Source organism: Silurus aristotelis, assembly GCF_946808225.1.
Source record: "Silurus aristotelis genome assembly, chromosome: 6".
NCBI lineage: Eukaryota > Metazoa > Chordata > Actinopteri > Siluriformes > Siluridae > Silurus > Silurus aristotelis.
Window position 1 is genome coordinate 10,894,237 of NC_139579.1, and position 21,715 is coordinate 10,915,951.

Below are 21,715 nucleotides of genomic sequence, written 5' to 3' on the forward strand. Positions count from 1 at the left end.
ATCAGTCGTTCCTTTTTTTATTTATGAGTGGGTTAAAGTGGTCAAACACAACAGCAATCCACCAACCAGGATCGAGCAACATACACGTTAACGTCACAACAAAAGCATGCAGAACATTAAGGGAGGAATAAATGAATGAAAAGAAACTCCTGACTTGAACTCCTGACTTGAACTCCTGACTTGAACTTGACTCGTCACAACACCTGAGACCTGTGAAAAGAAGTTTTGGGGCTCAGGTTATTTTTAATAGATATCAATCTAGTGAGTGTTTGACTTATTAATATTATTCTTTTAATAGATCGGTGTGTTGAGAGTCACATTCGAGTCTTTTCACATAAACTGAGTTGATTGAGCAAACAGTCGGGTGATAAAAATTATAATAGGAACATTATAGATATAATAAATCATAGAGATTTACAGAGTTACTGTTTTTAGTGTAGTTCAAAAAAGACAATGGGACATACATTCAAAACTAGTTGTTCAAATAGGAACACCTACATGCAATATATATATATATGACCCAAGAATAAAATTCAAGGTCATAAATTAGTCCATTTAAAGTTTATGCCTGATGAGTGAGCCAGTGGCAACAGATATTATAAGGAATAAACGTTGAGGGAAACCTGACTCCGAAATAAAAACCTCATCTTGGTGACAAATGTCCATTTATTATAATTCCATCATTGTTGAAATTATTAACAGTTAGTAACATAAGAGCATTTATTTTTTTATATTAATTACAGACACTATCCAACTTCATAGTTTTTTTTCCTTCCACAGTATCAGCACAGATCTTTAGGATCTTTCCGATTGAATTCCATCCAGAAGGAGGATTGAAACCTGTTCTAGATGCATTATGAGAAATCATGGCAGAAAAATGTAAAGCTGGAACTTTACAGTTTGCTTTCTTAGATCAGAAAAGTCAATCTAAAAACTGCTCGTTCAACCTCCACATCATGTTGTCACTTCCTGTTTTGATCAATTTGCAAATGTTTTGGTACATTTATTTAATTGATTGTGTACAAGTGTCTGTTGTTTCGTACATTATCAATTGTTTAAGTGTTAATCAGAATATATTATACTGGTTCTCACCTGAATAGTCGTCACCCCCGATATATCAGTTCTCTGCATAAATCATTACAGTTTTTCTCAGTTGCTTTGAAGTGTTTCTAGAATCATCCTTAATATTTGCAAACCAGTAAGTGCATTTCTCACAAACAATGTGTACAAACAGCATTGGATTTCTTGCAAAAGCCTGAACTTTTCTCAAAATCCTTAGTTCAATCCTTAGTCAAATGACATCTCACTCCCATCAGAATGAAAAGTCCTTTTGTCATTGATCAAAAACAAAATCATCAAAATGTTCAGTCGTGTTTTCAGTATGATGCTGCACAGTTTCAGGATTTCTCGATATAAATTATGGTTTGGACTGAAAATGCACAAAATTGGACTGCTTTCTGTTTGGCATCTATGAATTTCAGCAGCACAAATTCATTTATTTGATTGAATATTTGATTTATATTGATTACAAGAGACGGACAGGATTCACACTTTTACTGTACAAGTGTTTGTTTGTTTCTTAGTTGTTCATCTTCATTTTCAGAATGTATAATTCTGTGTTTTGCTCTGTCTGTATTCACTCTCCAATTAAAAGTTCACAAGATTCACCTTTCGGAGAACTAGTTGATTATTGGTTGATCTGATGCAGTTCACTCGCCTTCATTAGTGACATACAAGATTCATCTGCACAATTCATCAATTCCACACATTTACAAGAAAAAAGTGTAAGTTTAAATGACAGATTCTGACAACTGGTTTAATCATTTTGCATTCAATAACTTATGCAATGAACTGATGCTGAGATGTTTTGGGGTTAAAACTATTCAGGGGAAACCAGTATAATATATTTTGATCAACATGAACATAAACAACTGATAATGTAGGAAACAGCAGACACTCGTACACAATCCATTAAATGAATATACAAAAGCAGTCGCAATTTAATCAAAGCAACAAGAAATGTTTTTATGATAAGCATAAATGAATAAATGATGTGGAGGTTGAACAAGTAGTTTTGAGAATTTCATTTCTGATCTAAGAAACGCTCCAAAGAAACTGAGAAAAACTGTAAAATGTTTAAACTAGTTGTCTGTCAGGTTTCTTTTCTTCACATTTCTGTTAAACTTTTTTTTGTAAATGTGTTGAATTGATGAATTGTGCAGATGAATCTTGAACGTTCCTATCGAAGGCGAGTGAATGGCATCAGATGCCGAGAATCAATGATTGACTACTGAATCTCATGAACCTTCAATTAACAACAGAGCAAAACACAGAATTACAATTTCTGAAAATGGATAAACAATCAGGAGATGACCAAACTCTAGCACAGTACAGTGAAAGTGTGAATCCTGTTCAGTCACTTGCAATCAATATTCCACATACAGTAATGTGTACATTTGTGTGGTTAAGATTCACAAATGTCATACAGAAGAAATTCACCCTTCCAAACAGTGGTTTACACCAGGAAACACTGAAACCGTGCACCGTCACACTGACAACATTTTGACGGTCTTGTTTATCACAAAAAAGAGACTTGTAATTTTGATGGCAACGAGATGTTTACTGACACAAATACTTACTTTTGAGAGATGAACTAAGGATTTCGAGAAAAATCCAGGCTTTTGCAGCTAATCTATTGTGTTGTGCTGTTTGTGTGATTTGTTTTGAGACTTACTGCAGATACTAAGAATGATTATTCGAGAAAGGCTTCAAAGCCACTGTGAAAAATAACGGCTAAAATAACCTTATATTGTCTGCATATTAGGAATAAACAATGTTTGCATGTGTAATGATAAAGACCATTTACGCTTTTAATATACAGTGGAACCCGGTTATCTCGCCCTCGGTTACCTTGACAACCCTATTAAGTCGACGTTTTTGAAGTGGAACCGCCAAATTCTCGCTTTTTCTAAGCATTTTTCATCGGATATGTCGACTTTTTTTATGTCGCCGAACCCTGATATCTCGAGCACAAGGGGGGGGGGGGGGGGGGGGGTGAACTATTACTTTAATAACCGTTTTATGTAGCACTTTTGACGGTTTCTGAGGGTAGTTTCAGAACGTTTTCTTGCCTTCTAATAAAAAATACAGTCTTTGTACATTTGTACATTTTATATATATATATATATATAAAAACACTCACATGGACACAAAATAGGAAAAAAAGCACTTTATAAAACTAATCAGAAAGAACCATATATTCAGTTGGACAGTAAAAAGGACAGCATATGATTCTGAATGTATCTAAAACTCTTCATTTCACAAGAAATGTATTGATCATTTATTTATTTTTTTCTCGTGAGCTCACGTCAAAGCTAGAACATTCAGGCACTTTACAAAAACAAGGCATCCGACTGTTATGGTTTATACGTATGGTCGATTTATCAATAAAAAGAGATAGAAATCCAAGTGTCATGGTTTTTGGTTTCGCTCGCTTCACTCCATCTTCAGCAGGTGGTGGTCTGAAGCGGTGATTCTGTCAGGATGGAGGCGATGCTGTTCGAGTCGAAGCATCCATCGTCCTCCTCTGAGCTGAGAGTGGACAGCAGCGTGGGACGCCGTGTCTGCTGAATCTTCCTCCTGACAAACATCACAAATCGCCAAGCCAAAAGAAATCACAGCTGAGATTAGTGTCGCAACGGAACACCATCACCACAATTATTTGATCATTTAACACCAAATGGATGCAGTTGACAAAAAGAAATTTGTAAAATAAATTTTTTTGACATTTTATTGAATGAATTTTGTGTTAATAGTAAACTTTCTAAGAAAATAAAAACAAATGTTTTCCAACATCAACCACTATTTTGCTAGCAGTAAACATATACTATGATACAGTAAACACTAATATAGATCATATATTACAGAAATGTCTTCTTGTGATACACACTATATATACAAAGGTTTGTGGACACAGTCACATCTTGCTTTCTGAACATCCCACTCCACATGTAGTCTTCATTTGCTCTTATAATAACCTTCACTCTTTCACTAGATTTTGGAGTGTGCATGTAGAGATTTGTGCATCTTCATCCACAAGGGTGTTAGTAAAGTCAGGTACTGATGTAGGGGAGATGAGGAAGCCTGGGGTGCAGTCAGCGTTCACATTCATCCCAATAGGGTTGAATTGATCTATAGCTGGAGATCTTCCACTGCAGCCCATGTAAAGCATATCTACAAGGAGCTGGCTTTGTGCACAGGGGCATTGTCATGCTGGATGAAGTGAAGCGATAATATAATTCTACCATATCCAATAGAATCCTATATGGCTGGAAAATTCAAGTGTCCCAATACTTTTGTCTATATAGTGGATATCTAATGCTTCAAATACAAGACATCTTGTCATGTGGTTTGATTATCAGTATTAGTGCTTAAGACATTAGACTTCTGATCGAAAGGTCATGAGTTAAAATCCCAGCACCTCCAAGTTGCCACTGCTGGGCCCTTGAGCAAGGCCCTTAACCCTTAAGTGATTGTTTATAAAATAAGTGGATTTTGATAAGCGCATCTGCTGAATGCCATAAATGTTAAAGTATGTATGCAGGAAGTAACTATGAACAGACCTCAGCTCGCTGTCCAGTGTGCTGACTTTGGCCTGCAGGACGTCCTTCAGCTCCTGCTGCTCCTCCAGGTCCCTCAGAATCTTCCGCCTCACGCCCTCCAGTCTCTCCACCTCTCCCTCGCTATCATCCAACTGCCTCTTCAGTGCCTTCACACGCAGAGCGAGCTGCACACACACAACATTTTATTACTTTTATTTAGATTAGAGATCTTTATGTATCTTTTACACGTAGTATCTTTGCAAAAATTCAAAGACTGCTTTCATATAAGGATGTTAATTCTCCAACCAGTAGAGGGCGCTAATTTCTGACATCAAAATGAGTTCAAAGAAAAATAACAATTCCCAATGAAAACAGTGTTCAAACAGAAGAAAGAAACTTGTACAGGATCGAAAAAACAAAAAACAAGTGTGTGTAAAAGATGACAGAATTTTTATTTTTATTTTTTATTTTTTTTTTTTTGGGGGGGGGGGGGTGAACTATTACTTTAATAACCGTTTTATGTAGCACTTTTGACGGTTTCTGAGGGTAGTTTCAGAACGTTTTCTTGCCTTCTAATCAAAAATACAGTCTTTGTACATTTGTTAAGATTAATACGTGTCGCTTGTCATTTAACAAAGTTGGTCATTTGAATGAGCAGATCAGCACAAGATTTATAGTAAACTCTTTACATTAATTGTACACTGAGTTAAAAAAATACATTGAGTTTTTATGTAATATTTGTTAGTCTGGATTACTAATCTGGCCTCGTGGTATGAAGGAGAAAGAATGCTGGCCCTTATTACTAAAAGTTACCCATCCCTGATTTAGATCCTGCCCCAAGTGCTGTATAAGGATTGCTGCATGTGAGAAAAATCTGGAATGTTTACAGTTACAATGCTGATACTCTTAAGTAAAGTATACAGGATACAGCGTAAGTGTATTTTTTGTACATATTATATAGAGTTTCTTTATGACTTTTGTTGTATTTTATTTAAAAAAAATTAATTAAATAAAAAATGTATTATTGAAGGCGATCTAAAAATTAGACTCTGCTTAAGAAAAGAAAAACTGGAGATTCTCCAAGACTTCTCCAAGACCCACACATGCCCCTGCACATGGAATGGGATGCTTAAAAAGCAAATACAAATCTTATGCTCAGGTGCTCACAAACTTTTGCAGCCTGTCGCTGTGTACAGCCGCCCGTATTCACATCAGACACCCGAAAATCCCGGTAGATGCCCGCATTTGAAGCAGGTACCCAAAGTATCCGGTAGACACCCGTGTTCACAGCAGGTATCTGAAGAATACAGTCGCCAGCCGTATTCACAGCAGAAACCTTAGGAATCTGGTAACCACCCACATTTGCAGCAGGTATCTGATGAATCGGGTAGCAACCTGCATTTAAGGTAGTTACCCAAAAAATTCAATAGCTGTCATTTTTGCAGCGTATCTACAGCAGGCATCTGAAAAACCTGGTAGCCGCCCATATTTACAGCAGAAACCCGAAAAATCCAGGAGCCACCCACATTCACAGCAGCTGCCGTATTTGCAGCAGGCACCCAAAGAAATTGCATATGATCAAAGTCTAGTTTGATTGCAGCCTTAAGGTAAGGTAATCCTCATTTGTGTGTGTGTGTGTGTGTGTGTGTGTGTGTGTGTGTGTGTGTGTGTGTGTGTGTGTGTGTGTGTGTGTGTGTGTACCTGGTCTCGCTGTTCAGCATGCTGGTTTCTCTCCAGGTCCAGTGTGGCGCTGACATCCTTTAATTTCCTCTCCATCCTCCTTTGTGCTGCTTGAATGCTGCTTTTCTCTCTGAACAGCCGTTTTTACACAAAACCAACCAATTAATACACAAATACTGAACATTTGCTATTTTGCATCATATAATTTTACACCAGTCATAACAAGTATGATTATACATAGGTGGTGTGTGTGTGTGTGTGTGTGCGCGCACCTCTTCTCGCTGTGCAACCGATCCTCCAGCTCCTGGATTTTGCTTTCCAGTATTGTGACTCCTGCAGAAGATCGAGGTTGACTTTCCATATCTGTGACACGAGACTTCAGCTCTTTCATCTGAGAAACAAAGAAACAAAGGAAACTGAACTTCTCTGTGAAATCAGATTGTGTGTGTGTTGTTTACATCCTAATCTTACACACTCTCACACACTACAGGGCTTGTGCAAATTTTTGCGTTCAGCACGGTGTTCCTGGATGCATCGTACTGGATTTTTAGGTATGTGTAAAAAAATAAAATAAATAAATAAAAATACACTGAGAGACAGACAGACAGACAGACAGAGAGAGAGAGAGAGAGAGAGAGAGAGAGATAAACAGACAGACAGACAGACAGACAGACAGACAGAGAGAGAGAGAGAGAGAGAGAGAGAGAGAGAGAGAGATAAACAGACAGACAGACAGACAGAGAGAGAGAGAGAGAGAGAGAGAGAGAGAGAGAGAGAGAGAGATAAACAGACAGACAGACAGAGAGACAGACAGACAGACAGACAGAGAGAGAGAGAGAGAGAGAGAGAGAGAGAGAGAGAGAGAGAGAGAGAGAGAGAGAGAGAGATAAACAGACAGACAGACAGAGAGAGAGAGAGAGCGAGATAAACAGACAGACAGACAGGTCTGCAAATGTAAATGTCATGCACTGGTTATTTGGTTGTGAATTCAATTCAATTCATTTTTATTTGTATTGCGCTTTAAACAATGAACATTGTCTCAAAGCAGCTTTACACAGATAATGTGGTGATTAAAATAAAAAAGATGTTCTTTATAAGTGTAAGTTTGTCGCTGATGAGCACGCCGTTATGTAGTTGTTTCTCCTCGAAACATCAATGACTTCCGAACCGAGTTTTCCCTCGTGGACCTTCAACGCCAGCCCAGCAGCATCTCAACTTCCTGAGAAGGCTGAGGAAATCCTAGCTTTTTAATTCATGTGGTTTTATGTAGCGCCTTGGTCCTGGAGGATGATGTTTCATTTCACTGTCTTGTAATCAACTGTGGTTGAAATGACACTAAAATCCACTTGACTTAATCCACTTTCTTTTAAACACTGTCCTCCACTAGGGGGCACTGACCAATAAAAAACATTCAAAGCTTTTTAATAAAAAAATAAAATAAATAAATAAAATAAAAAAACATTTTGTGCATATTGCATATATTTCATTTTTATTTGGCGCAACACTTTTAGTATTAAGAAAGTTACCAATAATTTATGACCAATATTTTATATGCAAATTCATTTCTCCTCTTAACTGCATTCTTGCGATCATTAGCTGTCATACGCTTCTGCCTCAGTTATGGAAATGAAAATCCCTAATCCTAAATCTTTCCAGAGACTGGCAAAGTTAGTCATTTTGAGTGTTTTTATTTGATATACACTTACTGACCAATTTAATAAGAACACCTTTACACCTGCTTATTTATGTAAATCTCAAATCAGAGAATCACGTGGCAGCGTAACATCAAGAGCTCCATTTAATGTGCACATCCAAAAACAAATCCGGGGAAAACTACTGATCTCCTGGGATTTTTTTTTTTTTTTTTTTTTTTTTACACACAACAGTCCTAGAGTTTAAATAGAATACAGAGACAGTGAGAACAGAAAAAAAAATGCTGACTAGTTACACCCAAACAAGCAACAATTTGAGGTTTCACTTCTGTCACTAAAGAACAGGAATCTTAAGCTGCAGTATACACATGATCCCCAACACTGGAAAGATGGGGTGCAGGTGTTCCAATTAAAGTGTCAGAAGAATGCATTAATACTGCATATTGAGCAAATGTTGAAGAATAAAAGCTGTACACGTCAAGTATATTTTTTGCTTTAAATGCTTAGTGAGGCGTTCATGATCATTTTGACACGGCCATATAAAAACCTGTGTACCTGTCTCTCCACTGAACTCTTGTCCATCTCAAGGTCATGTCTGGCTGAGCGCTCTTGCATCAGATCAGAGCGGAGTTGATCCATCTTTAAAAAAATAAAGAAATAAAATAACCATTAAATAAGAGGTTACTGTAAAAAAAAAAATTGAAAAAATTAAAAATAAAAAGACATTGGGGGATTTGTTTGGGATTTGGCAACCTGCTCACGGCTTCGTGTGATGCGCTCGTTCAAAAGCTCTGCTCCAGTCTTTTCCTCCTCCAGTTCTATCTCCAAAGTCTTTATTTTATCCTAAGACGTGTAGGCAAATAAGAGAGTCACATTTACACCCCACACACGCACACACGCACATGCTTCTTTATATTAACAGGAAACACTCAGCCCAAATCAGATTGGATCCTGCACTATTCCCATCAGACAATGTCCTGTGTCCTGTATTTGACTATCAAATGAACTGCCTCTATACCAGCAGAAAAAGGATGTATATAGAGAACACACACACACACACACACCCACCTCTAGAAGCCGTATCTCTCTGTTGCGGTCCGTCTGAGAGGTTCTCTCATTGTCCCGCTCACTCTCCAGGTGTTTGAGACGGCTGCTCAGTAGCTCCTTATCCAGCTGAGCACCATCCCTTTCCTCAGAACACACCAGCAATTCCTTCTTTAGACGCAACACCTAATACACACCACCACACAGGTCACCACAATCAAAGAGGAACTAATCAAAATTCAAGCAAGGGTTTAGTAGGTTACTGGCAAAAAAAATAAACAATAATAGAGCACACTATATGAGTCTGTTAAGAAACCGAGAAGGTAATGGCGTCTAGATCAAAATTTCTGCCAACATGACAATAATTGTGAGTGATATTTGCCTGAAACTGTTCGCAAAAACAAAACAGTCAAATACAGAAGTTCTAGTGGCCAAGGAGTTCCACCTTAATTTTGTTATATCTAGAACACTAAAAAAGAAAGTTGCACAGTCTTGATGTATTCACATTGTGCTGAAAGAATTTTGTCTGTTTTGATGTGATCTGCTAAATAAGAAAACATCAAACTAAACTTGTTATTGGATCTATAGTCTATAGACTATTGATAATAATCCATACTGATAGTTTTTCCCGGGTTGCGGCTGAGCCGGAGAAGGACCGCTGTCCGTATACAGTCGGAGAGCAGCCTCTAGAGGTGAATCACTTCCGTTCCGTGCTGATTGTTTCGACACGTCAAACTGCGTGCTGTACGTCATTCATTTTATAGTGCATTAAATAAAGTTAACAGATAAAATGAACATTTACTTAATTTGAAAAAATGTATTAGTACATTTTGAAATTAATTACAATTTTGTATTATGGGTTTTATGTTTGTTTTTTGTTTTTTTAAATCAGTATCCATTTTAAAAACGTTCTTAATCGGTTAATTAATCGGTTATGAGCAAGTACAATCCAATCTAGCTATTTGTACCAGTAAAATCCACGGCCGACCTCTAGTAACCTGTATACCAAGATTTTAAAATAATGCAGTCAGCTTGCCCAAAGAAAATAGTTAAAATATCAGATAACTCCCTCTATGTCCACATTGACTATTTGCATGGCCCAAGGTTTCTCCCTCATACCATCTAAGGGAGTTTCTCTTTGCCATATTCACCACTGGCTCACTCATCAGGCATACAGACTGCTGACAGACACTAAACTTATACATTTTCACTTTACAACCTCTTTCTCTGTGTAAAACTGCTTTGAAGCAATGTACATTGTTAAGAGTGTAATACAAAACAAATTTTTCTACATTGAATTTAATTGAATTTGAGTTCTCAAATCTGATTGGTTGGAAGGTGTGCAGTATTTCTAAATAGCAGCACGACTCAGACAGTGGTTCTGGAGGTACCGTGGACGCCGTCATGTACTAATGCACTTGTTCTATTGATGTTTTGTGGACGGCATAAAAGCTCATACGCAGAGCGCAGAGCGCATATATCTCTTGTATATCAGGGAGGATCGGCTGGGTACGATGATGCTTAGACTTTATAGACAATTCACCATTTGCTGTTATAATAAGATAAACACTCCTGTGAAGATGTTCCAGTAGATTTTAAAGTGTGCTTGTGGAGATTCATTCATCCACAAGGGCTTTAGTAAAGCGCCAGTCAGTCCAGGGTTCCAATTTATAGTTCACTTGATCAGAGGTCAAAGCTCAATAGCAAGCCACTTTCACATCTTCCAACCCATGTAAACCATATCTTCATGCAACTCGCTTGGTGCAAAGGGCAGTGTCATGCCGAAACAGGTCGCTTAGCGCAAGTGAAGGGAAAATTTCATGCTACCACATCCAAAGACAATATAATTGTTTGCCTCCAACTTTGTGCTACCAGCAGTGGTGGATGAAGTAAACAAACCATGTCCTTGAGTTAAAGTAGAGATACATTAAGTAAAATATTACTACTTTTAACTTTCACTTGGCTAAAAGTACAATTAGCACAACAATCTAGTAATAGAATAATATTAAAGAGTCAAACACTTTGGTTTCTATTAAAAATTAGGTGTTGTGGCGAGTTCGAGTCAGGAGTTTCTTCCATCATTTATTTCTCTCAAAATGTTCTGCTTGCTGTAGAACTGTATTTTGGTGATAAGTAGATACCAATATGCAGCAATCAAAACAAGTTCCCTGATTGGTGGCTTGCTGAGTGTTTGACCAGTTAAGTTTTTTATCCCCTCATTAATTAAAAGGAAGGACTGATTTCACAAATTGTAGTTAAGAAAAAAGTAAGACATTTGACTTTGAAATGTATATCGAAGTTCAAGTCTCCTCAAATGGAAATTACAGATACGTGAAAAGGCTACTTAAGTACAGCAACAAATTACATTTATTCCCTCACTGTCCTCCACTGGCTACCAGTCTGCAGAAGAACCAGGTATGGCTGGAAAAGTCACATGTCTCCATATTTTTGTCCATATCATGTTTTATATGTATTATATTCATTTTGGATCATGTTTTACTTACTACTTACATTTACATTTTCCAGGTTATTTGTTCATGTAAGAAATACAAAAGATTACTGTGTGTATAATTAACTAGAGGAGGACAAAAAGCCAACTAAAGGTCCTGTGGCATTTCCCCTCACCTCGTCCTGCGCTGCTTTGAGGTTGTTCTGCGTTCTCTGCAGCTCAGCCAGCCGGTCCTTATTCTGCCTCTGGGACTCCTGAAGCTCTTTACGAGAACGATCCCTGAAGTCATCTAGCTGAACCTGCAGGCTGTGAACGGACTGCCGAGAATCGCCCATCATCAAGTCTATCTGTAAAACAATGACATAAACAAATGTTTACAAACACCATTTAACGATCATCTTGAGGATAATATCTTATTCTAGCAGGATTTTATAAAAAATAAAAAAATACATCAAAAAGGCATAAAATGTAGTGATGCAAAATAAGAAAGCCTTCGGGGTGAATTTGGTGTAAGCAGGTGAGTGATGGAGATGAATTATTATTGATTAGCTACTCGTGTTGTACAAATTGCAATGAATTCATTCAATTCAATGATAAACAAAATAAAATAGTGGCAATTTCGCAACATAAGGTTGTGTTTTTCATTTTTACATTTACATTCGCGGCATTTAGCCCTTATCCAGAGCGACGTACAAAAGTGCTTTGAGTCTCTAGCAATGAATAAAAAATAAATAAATAAATACCAGCAAGCAGTAAAATAAACAATTAAAAAAATGTAAAACTTTAGAAATGAGTTTATTAGAGGGACAGCGCATGTAGGACGTTTTGGAGACAAGGTGAACGAGGCGAGATTGAGGTGGTTTGGACATGTGCAGAGGAGGGACATTGGGTATATCTGTAGGAGAATGCTGAGGATGGAGCCACCAGGAAGGAGAAAAAGAGGAAGACCAAGGAGGAGGTTTATGGATGTGCAGGTAGTTAGTTTGAAAGAGCCGAAAGACGAAGAAAAATTAAAAACCACTTACATATACAGGTAGTCCCCGATTTATAATAGAGACAGGTTTCGATGACCCCTTCGTAACTTGGCCTAACCTAAGACAGAACTCGGGGCTTACCTGTATACCTCCTGATTTAAGTGTCGCTAAAGTCAATCGGTCACTTAACGTTTACGGAATGTAGCCAGTGTGAGGTGTCTTGTTTTATGCCTTTATCATTATCTTCACTCATTTGCTTTGCTAACTGTAATATCACTACAATAAGCTGTCTTACATGTTCAAAAATACCCACATCTTTGTTCATCTTCTCCAGTGTACGATCAAGCATCCTCTTCTGCTCTTCGAGTTCAGATTTGTTACGCCGCAGAGTCTCTCGCTCCTTTTCCCGTTCTTCCAGTTGCCGTCCGAGTTCCTCTTTCTCGTGGCTGAGACGGGACGCTGCACGCCGTGCTTCCTCCATCTGCGTCTTCAGGAGTCGGTTCTCGTCCTCCAGCGCATCTGGATCCCTACCATCGGGCAGGCTGGTGTGCAGCTGGGACTGGAAAAAGGAAGTGCATGGATTGTGTTTATTACAGAGCTTGTCACCAGTTTGGAAACAGCTAGTCGTAAGGTTTTTGAGACTCATGCATGTTCCCTTTTTGATTCTTTGCGACAAACTAGGTAAAAGTCAAAAACAAATAAGAATTGAACAGTGAATGTCTTGAAGAACGTTTTGTGGACAGATGAGTCATAATTTGACATTTTTGGCTCTAACAGAAGAACTTATATGACAGAGAGCAGAAGATGATGTTAGTAGACTGCCTCACCCACACAGTAAAACATGGAGGTGGAAGCTTAATGGGTTGTGGTTGTTTTGGAGCAGGGAAGGTTGGAGACTTATTATGGGTGAAAGGAACCAACATGGCTCCCATTCCATACATCAACGCCATGCGATTCGGTCTGGACTGTGGCTCATTGGAACCGACTTCACCATCCAACAAGACAATGAGCCGAAGCGCAATTACCAGCTCTGTAAGCGTTATTTAGAGATCAGACCTTCGTATTGGGGGCTAACAATCATGGAATGGCCTGCCCAGGCACCGCACCTAAACCTTTTCAACTGGATCATAAGAAATCTCCAAATGGTAAAAAAACACCTTTGCTAAGGGTCAAGGTATATAGAGGCAAAGTATTTCAGCAGAATGTTTGGAGAAATTAACTGTGTGTAAAATTGTTAATCATGCTAATGGATGATTTTTCAATGAAAAAAGTGTAACATCTGTACATTTACATATTTGTTTGGTCAACATAAATCTTTATACCATTAAATAGTCAAATTGGTGCATAGAAACAAGAGGAACCTGCATGTGTCCCACAAAAACTATGTAAGTGTTTGTCCAGGCACTGTATATAGGGTGTATTTTTTTTTTTTTCATGTAAATTATACAAATGAATAAGTTTATGGGGATAAACATAAGAGCTATAAAAAATACTGAAGTGAATTGAACATGTGAGCACTGTACCATGCGAGCAATTCTTTCTCTAAGGCGAGTGTTGGCCTCTTGAAGGTCGAGAGTACTGTCTTTGGTAGGATCCTGAGATGACAGTGAAGCCTTGGGAAAAGGCAGATACAGTAAGTAAGGATAATTGATAAAACAAGCAGAAGAAGTAGAATAACTATGATTATAAAACAACAAAATTAGGACAAAGAAATTGAAGTCAGTTCAAACTACTTCATGAATACACAAAACAATACAGCGTATAGCATTATTTATTAACCATCCACCATACCACTGCGCTGAAAAAGAGCTTGTACTGGCATTCCTGCCACTTTTACAGCACTCCAAGTCAAAAGTCAAAGGAAAAGTCCGAGGTGTGGAGCTATCGATTGCTCAGTTATTAACACAACATATCTTTCTCTGTATCATTCTGGTATCACAAACATTTATGACAGAAGTCTTGTAGCTTTGACATTTTTGAAGCTTAAACTATAATGTGTTGAATTAAAACACTTCACTACACTATACACTACACTGACAAACATGGCAGGACTCATAGTTTACAGCACTGGTTGGTGCATTTTCATTTGTCAGTGTTTTATTACTACAAAGCCGAGCATTTCTTAACTAACAAAATCACAAGGCAAACTTTTTTTTGTCGTCTGTGAAGCTGAGAGATCTTCAGATCAATCTCCAGCATAAAAACATGTCCTGTGGGATACAACTCGTGTTGATCGTATGATTGTCTAAAGTTATACATATAGATTGCCTTATTTTCCAAAATCTTTTTTTATGCTTTATCAGGCCAAATATTGAAATCATTCTCTTTCTAATAATGAAAAACGGAAGGAAAATTTTTCCAGCACCTTGGAAAGCTCCTCTTTGTCCTTCTTCGACTGGTCCTTCAGTTTGTTGATCTCGGCCTTGAGCTCCTGTTCTTTGTTTTGACTGCTTCTTCTCAGGCATGTGAGCTCCTCCTCCTTCTTTACCAGCTCGGCTTTCTGCTCATCGATTGTTAAACGTGCCTGTTTCACATCGTCGAGACGGCGCTGCAGCTCTTGGGCCTAATCATATATGTTTGTTTTGACATGACCGACAATTTAATGTCTAAAAAAAAAAAATGTATGTCTGACACAAGAGTCTCCAAGTTTGGGATTTTGTAGGAAACAAGCTAGCAGCTAACTGTAAATAACAATGTACACTATAAGGACACAAGCATTGGAACATCTAACTTAACCAGCCACAATGATTCTTTCCCCATCTGTTTCCACAAAAATTTACACACAGCACATCGCTGTATGTCAAACGTCTCTGTGGCAGATTTGCCCAGTTTTATGCAGAATTTCACGTTTGCGCTTTGTTCTAACTTGCTGTCCATGATGAAATTGCAGACGTGGTAACGCACATGGTGTTGATTTATTTATTGATAGAAACTTCCAAGCACTTTTATATTTGTTTCTGGATAAAAGTCGTCTGCTAAATGCCCTAAATCTAAATAGATGTATTACCTGAGTGAGAAAGTGCGAGTCTGTTTCACACGTCTGCTTCTTCAGGCTGAGAAGTTTCTCCTCAAGATTCTTCTTTTCTTGTTGAGCCTGCAGCAGTCTAGACAAGCAGACCGTTCAGGATTATATCAACAACCCCCACACACATTCACACGACATAACACGGAACAAGTTAAGATAAACCATAAATCCTACATACATCAAGCCCCCATATATCATCAATCATCACATTATATTGTACTTGTTTAACGAATTCACTTCTTTACACATTGAAAAAAACAGAACACAATGTGAAGGGAATATGGAGTTATACACCAAATTTTTGGCTCAGTCCTGTCGAAGCAATTCAGTAAACAAGTAGACATTCTTCGTGAACAAAATGGTGGCAAGATCGTAAACAACATAATAATAATAATCATCATTCACACACATACACAGACGATCAAAGAATCAGACATTTTGGTAATATTTTTTAGTAAAGAAGCACCAGGTTAGCAAAAACATCCCACCTGAAACGCATGATCTGGTTAGTCATAACCCCATTTGATCGCCCTTGATTTAATTTGCATTGCATGTTCATTATCGCTGCCTTGATCACGAATCCTGATTTGATAGCTGTTGCTTATATACATATATAATCATTGCTTTTGCTCATTAGGTTTAAAGCTTTTGCAGATTTCAAGATGGTGTTATTAGCGGTTTGTTTTGATCAAAGAAGCAATACATAGCATTTGTGGTAAATTGTGGTTAATTGTGGTAAGCGCTTTACATCAAGGGTTCCTTCATTATTTACTGCATTAGCTTACATTAGCATGAAAACCATAACAGTAATATTCAACATTATTTAAAAAACATCACCAGGAATGTTGTAAGCAAGTAAGTTATCAGTGATGTCACACCAAGTGTCTGCATGAAATAATATTCATTCCATTACCATAAATTGGCATCAATCATCTAATAATAATATGCATAAAATGTAAAGATTTATTTGGACTAAGTGTACAGTCTTTTGTCACGATCATTAATTAATTTTGCAAAATAACAACTGAAAATCTAAATGAAGACACACTGCCTGGCCATAGACATATCCTGTGCTCGTGGAGAAGATACTCTATTTTTACTCTAAGTACTCTACTTACTCTATTTCATAAGGGTCTGGATTTGAGTGCATCAGGCACCAAAACTAACTAAGGAGAAAGCTGAAATTACTAATATTTGGTTAAGAGCTGTCACAATATTAAAATCAGGATAAATAGTGGTAAACCATCATCTTTAAGGAAGAAATGTGGTCAGAAAAAAAGCAGGAATCCGAGAGATCCAAGAGATCCGAGACCACATTGGGACTAAAATTTGTGGTTAAAAAAACCACTTATCAGCACGGCTAATAAAATTGAGAGCATAAAAATTGGACTCTGGAGAAAAGGTCATGTTGTCTGAGTGAGGATAAGGGAAAGAAGATATATGCATCATACCTAGTTCCTTCTGTACAAGCCTGTGGGGGCAGGGTTATGATCTGAGGTTGCTTTATTTGTTCAGGTTTAAGTTTAATAAAATCAACAAAATCTTGGCAAGAAATCACTTCAACTTTGGCTGGAAATAAATGCTAAATGTGTTGATGCATGAGGTTATTGACACAATGCCACAGCAAAATATAAGTGTGGGACTTTTTTCTTTGGCCAGACAGTGTATTTAATCCTTAATCACTGCAGATGTATTATTATTATTTGTAGATTGGTTGTAATTTGGTTCAATATTAAAAATAGCATTACTTCAATCAAATAATTAATAATGTCCATAATTTGACTTGTAGTTAATCCATTCTGAAGTTCTGTTAAATGCTTCCTAATGCAGTAGATAATTTTGTAAAAAATAAAAAAAGACCCTTAATATAAATGTTTACCACATTTAATGTTTAAAATAAATACATGTACAATTTGTATGTATTTTATTTTATAGATAACTGTGGGCATTTCAATTATATAAGTCCAAACGCCTGAAAGTGATCAGTATGTATTGCTTCTTTATGCAGTCCGAAGCCGTTCGGTAAATCTAGACATCTTTCTCACTTTTGAAAAGTGTTGTGCTGTCTGTTCCTGGCAAACAGAAACCAAAGGTAAAGTCAGTCATAAGAAAAACAAAAGCAAATAAAAAAGCAAAAACAAAACACAATTTTTAACACTTTAAAACTGGTCTTTTATGTTCCTAAAAAATTTAAAGACACTATATGGACAAAAATATTGGGATACTTGACTTTTCCATTCATATGTGGTTCCTTCCCAAAATGTTACCACAATCTTGAAGGCACACAATTGTATATGATGTCTTTGGATGCAGGTGAATAAAATATATAGCACTTCAACTTGTAGAGCCAAATCTGTTCCAGCATGACAATGCCCATGTGCACAAATCCAGCTTCTAAAATATACTTTACATGGGTTGAAGTGAAAGATCTCTTTGACCTCAAACCAAATCTCCACAAAATCTAGTGGACCATCTTCCCAGAGAAGTGGAGTTTATAAAAACAGCCAATAGAGATTAAATATGAAATGAGATATAAAATTTTAAAAAAGCTAATTGTCAAGTATCTATAAACATTTATCCATATAGTGTATATTCATACTATCAGTTTAATCATCCTATCATCCATTCAGTTTAATTCATTTGTACTGTGCCATACATATAAACCGAGGTCAATCCTTATGGAATTTAACTCAAGATACCTCACTATAATGTGTATAAAGAACTGACAAATATCACCTGCTCCCAATGTAGTCCAAGTGATTTAATAAAGAAAAGAAAAAAAAAGAAAAGGAAATGCAGGAAGATTATTGCTGATTTGACGAATATTGCTTTTAAGACTAATCATCATTATTATTGTATTGCATTAAAACTATTAATATTAACAGAATGTTGGCCCATTTGGTTTCAACTGTAGAAAACTGACAATGGGTTTAAAACACACTTCTGACTCTAAAATTCACTCTCAATTTCAAATCTCCACAAGTACTTTCCAAAATCTAGTTTTGAAGAGTAAAGGTTATTCCAACTGCAAATACAGACCAAAATATGGAATTGGATGTTCAAAAACCCCACAATCTTATGGCCAGGCATACAAACTTTTGTCAATATTGTATATCTTGACTTAATGTTTTTAGCACTGCAAAAGCGACAGCTAGGGCCATACAGATGAAAGGATTTGGTGTTTAACAGACCAACCCATGAGCGTGTTTACATATGATAACTTGCATGAGGAAAAAAAGAAAGAAAAAAAAAATGTTGACACCTTTGATAAATAATGAGTCAAACATTGAGAACTTTCAGGCTGCTTTAACACCAGGTGTGTATTTAGAATTAACACACATGAACCACACTACTGTAACCCTCCCATTAAAAAAATGTAATTAAAATTCATTTTCGACATTGACACTAATGATTGACAGGAGCATGGAGCTTGGTCTGAGCCTGTCTGAGCTTCCGAAACAACCAGAAGAGGAATGCCTGGGCAATTAGACAAACACTGAGCGCCATATTCACAAACCATTTCTTGTATAATTGCAGGCGGAAACAAATAACCGAGGATAAAGCCGTCTTGTGCAGGGAAACTCCTGACACATACAATTGTGTCCCTGTGCTAATCTAAAGTACATAATAAACTTTAGGCTGCAGATAAAAGCTTAAAAAACAGATTGTCGACTTGGTTCAGCCTTTTGCATGTGCAAAGGTCGATTTGTATAGCAAATGAATGACTTTTAATATAAAAAATACTACACTAAGAGCAGGACATAGTAAAATAAATATTATTTGATCCTTATATAGATATTATATATGTGTGTGTATATATACGTTATCTGTTATCTGAAACCTGCATCATGTACTTTTCCCAAATATCAAATATTAGGCTTAAATTCAGGTTTAAATGTAGTAGGATGTTAAATGTTGTAGAGGAGAATGAAATTGTGTGTGCTGAATGTAAAGCTCACTCCTGCTTGACCGAGGTCATCTGCTCCTTCCAGAGCTCGCCCTGCTCCCTGTAACTGTCCAGCTCCTCCTCCAGAGCCAGAATGGAGACGTTCACTTTCTGCCGCTCTTCCTCTATCTCATTCTGTGACTGAAAGAGAGGTGGATTTATAAATGGGTCACTTGAATTAAATAAAAGAGGCTTGAATAATACACAGGAATTCCTGATGAACTAAAGGAGCTTCTTTACACCCTGCAACAAGTCGGTTTGCACGCCCGTCCTCCCAGAAGGAAGCTTCTTCTGAAACTGGCTCACAAGAAAGCCTGCAAATGTTTTGCTGAAGACAACCTGTTCAAAAGCATGGATTACTGGAACCATGTCCTGTGGTCTGATGTGTCCAGCATGTGTGGAGGTTTGGGATGCCCTGGTGAGGAGTACCAAAAAAATTGTGCCTTGCAAACAGTCAAGCATGGTGGTGGTAGCATCATGGTCTGGGGCTGCATGAGTGCTGCTGGTACTGGGGGGGCTGCGGATCATTGAGGGAAACATGGATTCCAACATGTACTGTGACATTCTGAAGCATAACATGATGCCCCTCCTTTCAGAAACTGGGCTGAACGGCAGCTTTACAACATAATAACCCCAAAGGTTAGCTGAAGGTGATGGAGTGGTCATGTATGTCTTCAGACCTGAACCCTATTGAGCACCTGTGGAGCATCCTCAAGCGGAAGGTGAAGAAGCGCCAGGTGTCTAACATCCAGCAGCTCCGTGATGTCATTATAGAGGAGGGGAAGAGGATCCCAGCAACAACCTGTGCAGCTCTGGTGAATTCTATGCCCAGGAGGATTAAGGCAGTGCTACATAACAATGGTGCTCACACAAAATATTAACACTTTGGACAGTAAATTTGTACTGTTTTTCAAGCTGCATGTTGACCACTCTAAAGTATCTCCAAGTTTTATTTCTATAGTATTGTCGCTTAAAAAGTATACTAAAATAGTTGCTGAAATGTGAGGGGTGTACTTACTTTTGTGAGATACTGTACAAATATACTAAGACATACGTACACACACCTGCGAGACCTGCTCCATGCTTTTCCGAAGTGCCTCCATATTTCGGCTGTACTGTTCCCGGAGTGCCTCCATCTCCCTGTCGTGGGCAGCCACCTCGTCCTTTAGTGCCCCCTTGAGTGCAGTGAGCTCCCTCTCTCTCATGTGCAGGGTCTCTTCCTGCTTCTGCCTCAGCATCATCGCCTCAGTCAGCTCGGTCTGAAGCGTCATCAGGTCCTGATGGAAAATCAGCATAATGAAAACATGGGCTGTTTAGCTTTGGGCTGCATGTGGCTTGTGAATACAGTATATGGTGGTATTTATTAGTTTAAGGGTATTATATGTATTTTGGGGTACATGAAGACTCCGATATTAACCAAATAGTGGAAATAAAACATCAGGTGTAGTCAATAAAGCCCCTGTTTGGGACAAAGACCCAAGAAACATAATCTGTTGTGACTCAAGGATCACCGCTAAAAGATTCTTTTACAATATGAAATATGAAAGATTCCATGGCTTGGCATCCTGTCAGCGATTCTCTAAATGAGTCCCAGGATTGGTCTAGCCTACAATCACCAGCCATACATACATCTCCTACAAATCTTTACGATTACAGCATGGCACTGAAAGCCAAAATGCTGTATAAAGTCAGCTGAACATCTTCCACCTGAAAAATAGTCCATGGGTGTTGTGTGTCTGCTTTACCATGTGCAGTGTGTCTGATTGAGGTGTGTTCTCCGATACTCTTCTCAGCTCGTCCTGGAGCTGAGCCAGCTGATCCTCCTGCTGATGAAAGCGAGACTCCAGCCCTTCCTTCTCCAAGCGCAGCTCTGCCATTCTGAGCAAAACAAAAAAAAGAATCCATTTGGATCTAAATTTACAATTTATTTTTATTTATTATTTTTTTTATGTATATATTTCTATTTTCATTTTGATGTTAAATGGCAAATAAATGCACTAAATGGGGTTTAGTTTTCACAGATATTCTTGTGTGCAATTTCAGCAATAAAAATTTTAATTTTTCTAAAAAGGAAACAATTTATTTGTTCATTTTAAGGGTCTTAATTTCTAAATTTAGTATTGCTCTATAATAAAGAAAAGTACTTATCCGATTACTTAATTATTCTTCAGAATAATCGGAAGAATACTCGATTACTAAAATAATCGATAGCAGCAACTTTCAGATGTCCAAACACTTTTGTCTATATAGTGTTTTAAAGTGATGTGTGAAGCTGGAAGTTAATCGTCTATATTTAAGCTCAATGAAAGATGGATTTTAGAAGAATTCTACCGAAATACTGATA

The 21,715-nt window shown here is 37.6% G+C and overlaps 1 protein-coding gene and 1 long non-coding RNA gene across 4 annotated transcripts in view; one reads left to right on the top strand and one right to left on the bottom strand.

Annotated features, from left to right (window-relative positions):
• Positions 1 to 3,218: 3,218 nt before the first annotated feature.
• Positions 3,219 to 21,715, bottom strand: part of cgnb (cingulin b) — a 37,417-nt gene continuing 18,920 nt past the window's right edge. Inside the window, exons 7-21 of one of the 3 annotated variants that reach the window (XM_083543233.1) lie at positions 21,117 to 21,249; positions 20,436 to 20,648; positions 19,385 to 19,512; positions 15,408 to 15,504; positions 14,766 to 14,963; positions 13,924 to 14,013; positions 12,714 to 12,959; positions 11,603 to 11,773; positions 9,002 to 9,163; positions 8,687 to 8,776; positions 8,489 to 8,572; positions 6,554 to 6,672; positions 6,303 to 6,411; positions 4,623 to 4,786; positions 3,219 to 3,639 (exon numbers count right to left, since the gene is read on the bottom strand). In XM_083543233.1, coding sequence (XP_083399359.1) covers positions 3,507 to 3,639; positions 4,623 to 4,786; positions 6,303 to 6,411; positions 6,554 to 6,672; positions 8,489 to 8,572; positions 8,687 to 8,776; positions 9,002 to 9,163; positions 11,603 to 11,773; positions 12,714 to 12,959; positions 13,924 to 14,013; positions 14,766 to 14,963; positions 15,408 to 15,504; positions 19,385 to 19,512; positions 20,436 to 20,648; positions 21,117 to 21,249 — 2,137 coding nt within the window. In that variant the 3' untranslated portion in view covers positions 3,219 to 3,506. The remainder of the gene's footprint in view (positions 3,640 to 4,622; positions 4,787 to 6,302; positions 6,412 to 6,553; positions 6,673 to 8,488; positions 8,573 to 8,686; positions 8,777 to 9,001; positions 9,164 to 11,602; positions 11,774 to 12,713; positions 12,960 to 13,923; positions 14,014 to 14,765; positions 14,964 to 15,407; positions 15,505 to 19,384; positions 19,513 to 20,435; positions 20,649 to 21,116; positions 21,250 to 21,715) is intronic. The other 2 variants (XM_083543234.1, XM_083543235.1) reach the window with 2 other exon arrangements.
• LOC310727201 lies at positions 16,968 to 19,199 on the top strand. The gene is made up of 2 exons (XR_014533968.1): positions 16,968 to 17,715; positions 17,788 to 19,199. It is a non-coding gene; the product is annotated as an uncharacterized lncRNA (long non-coding RNA).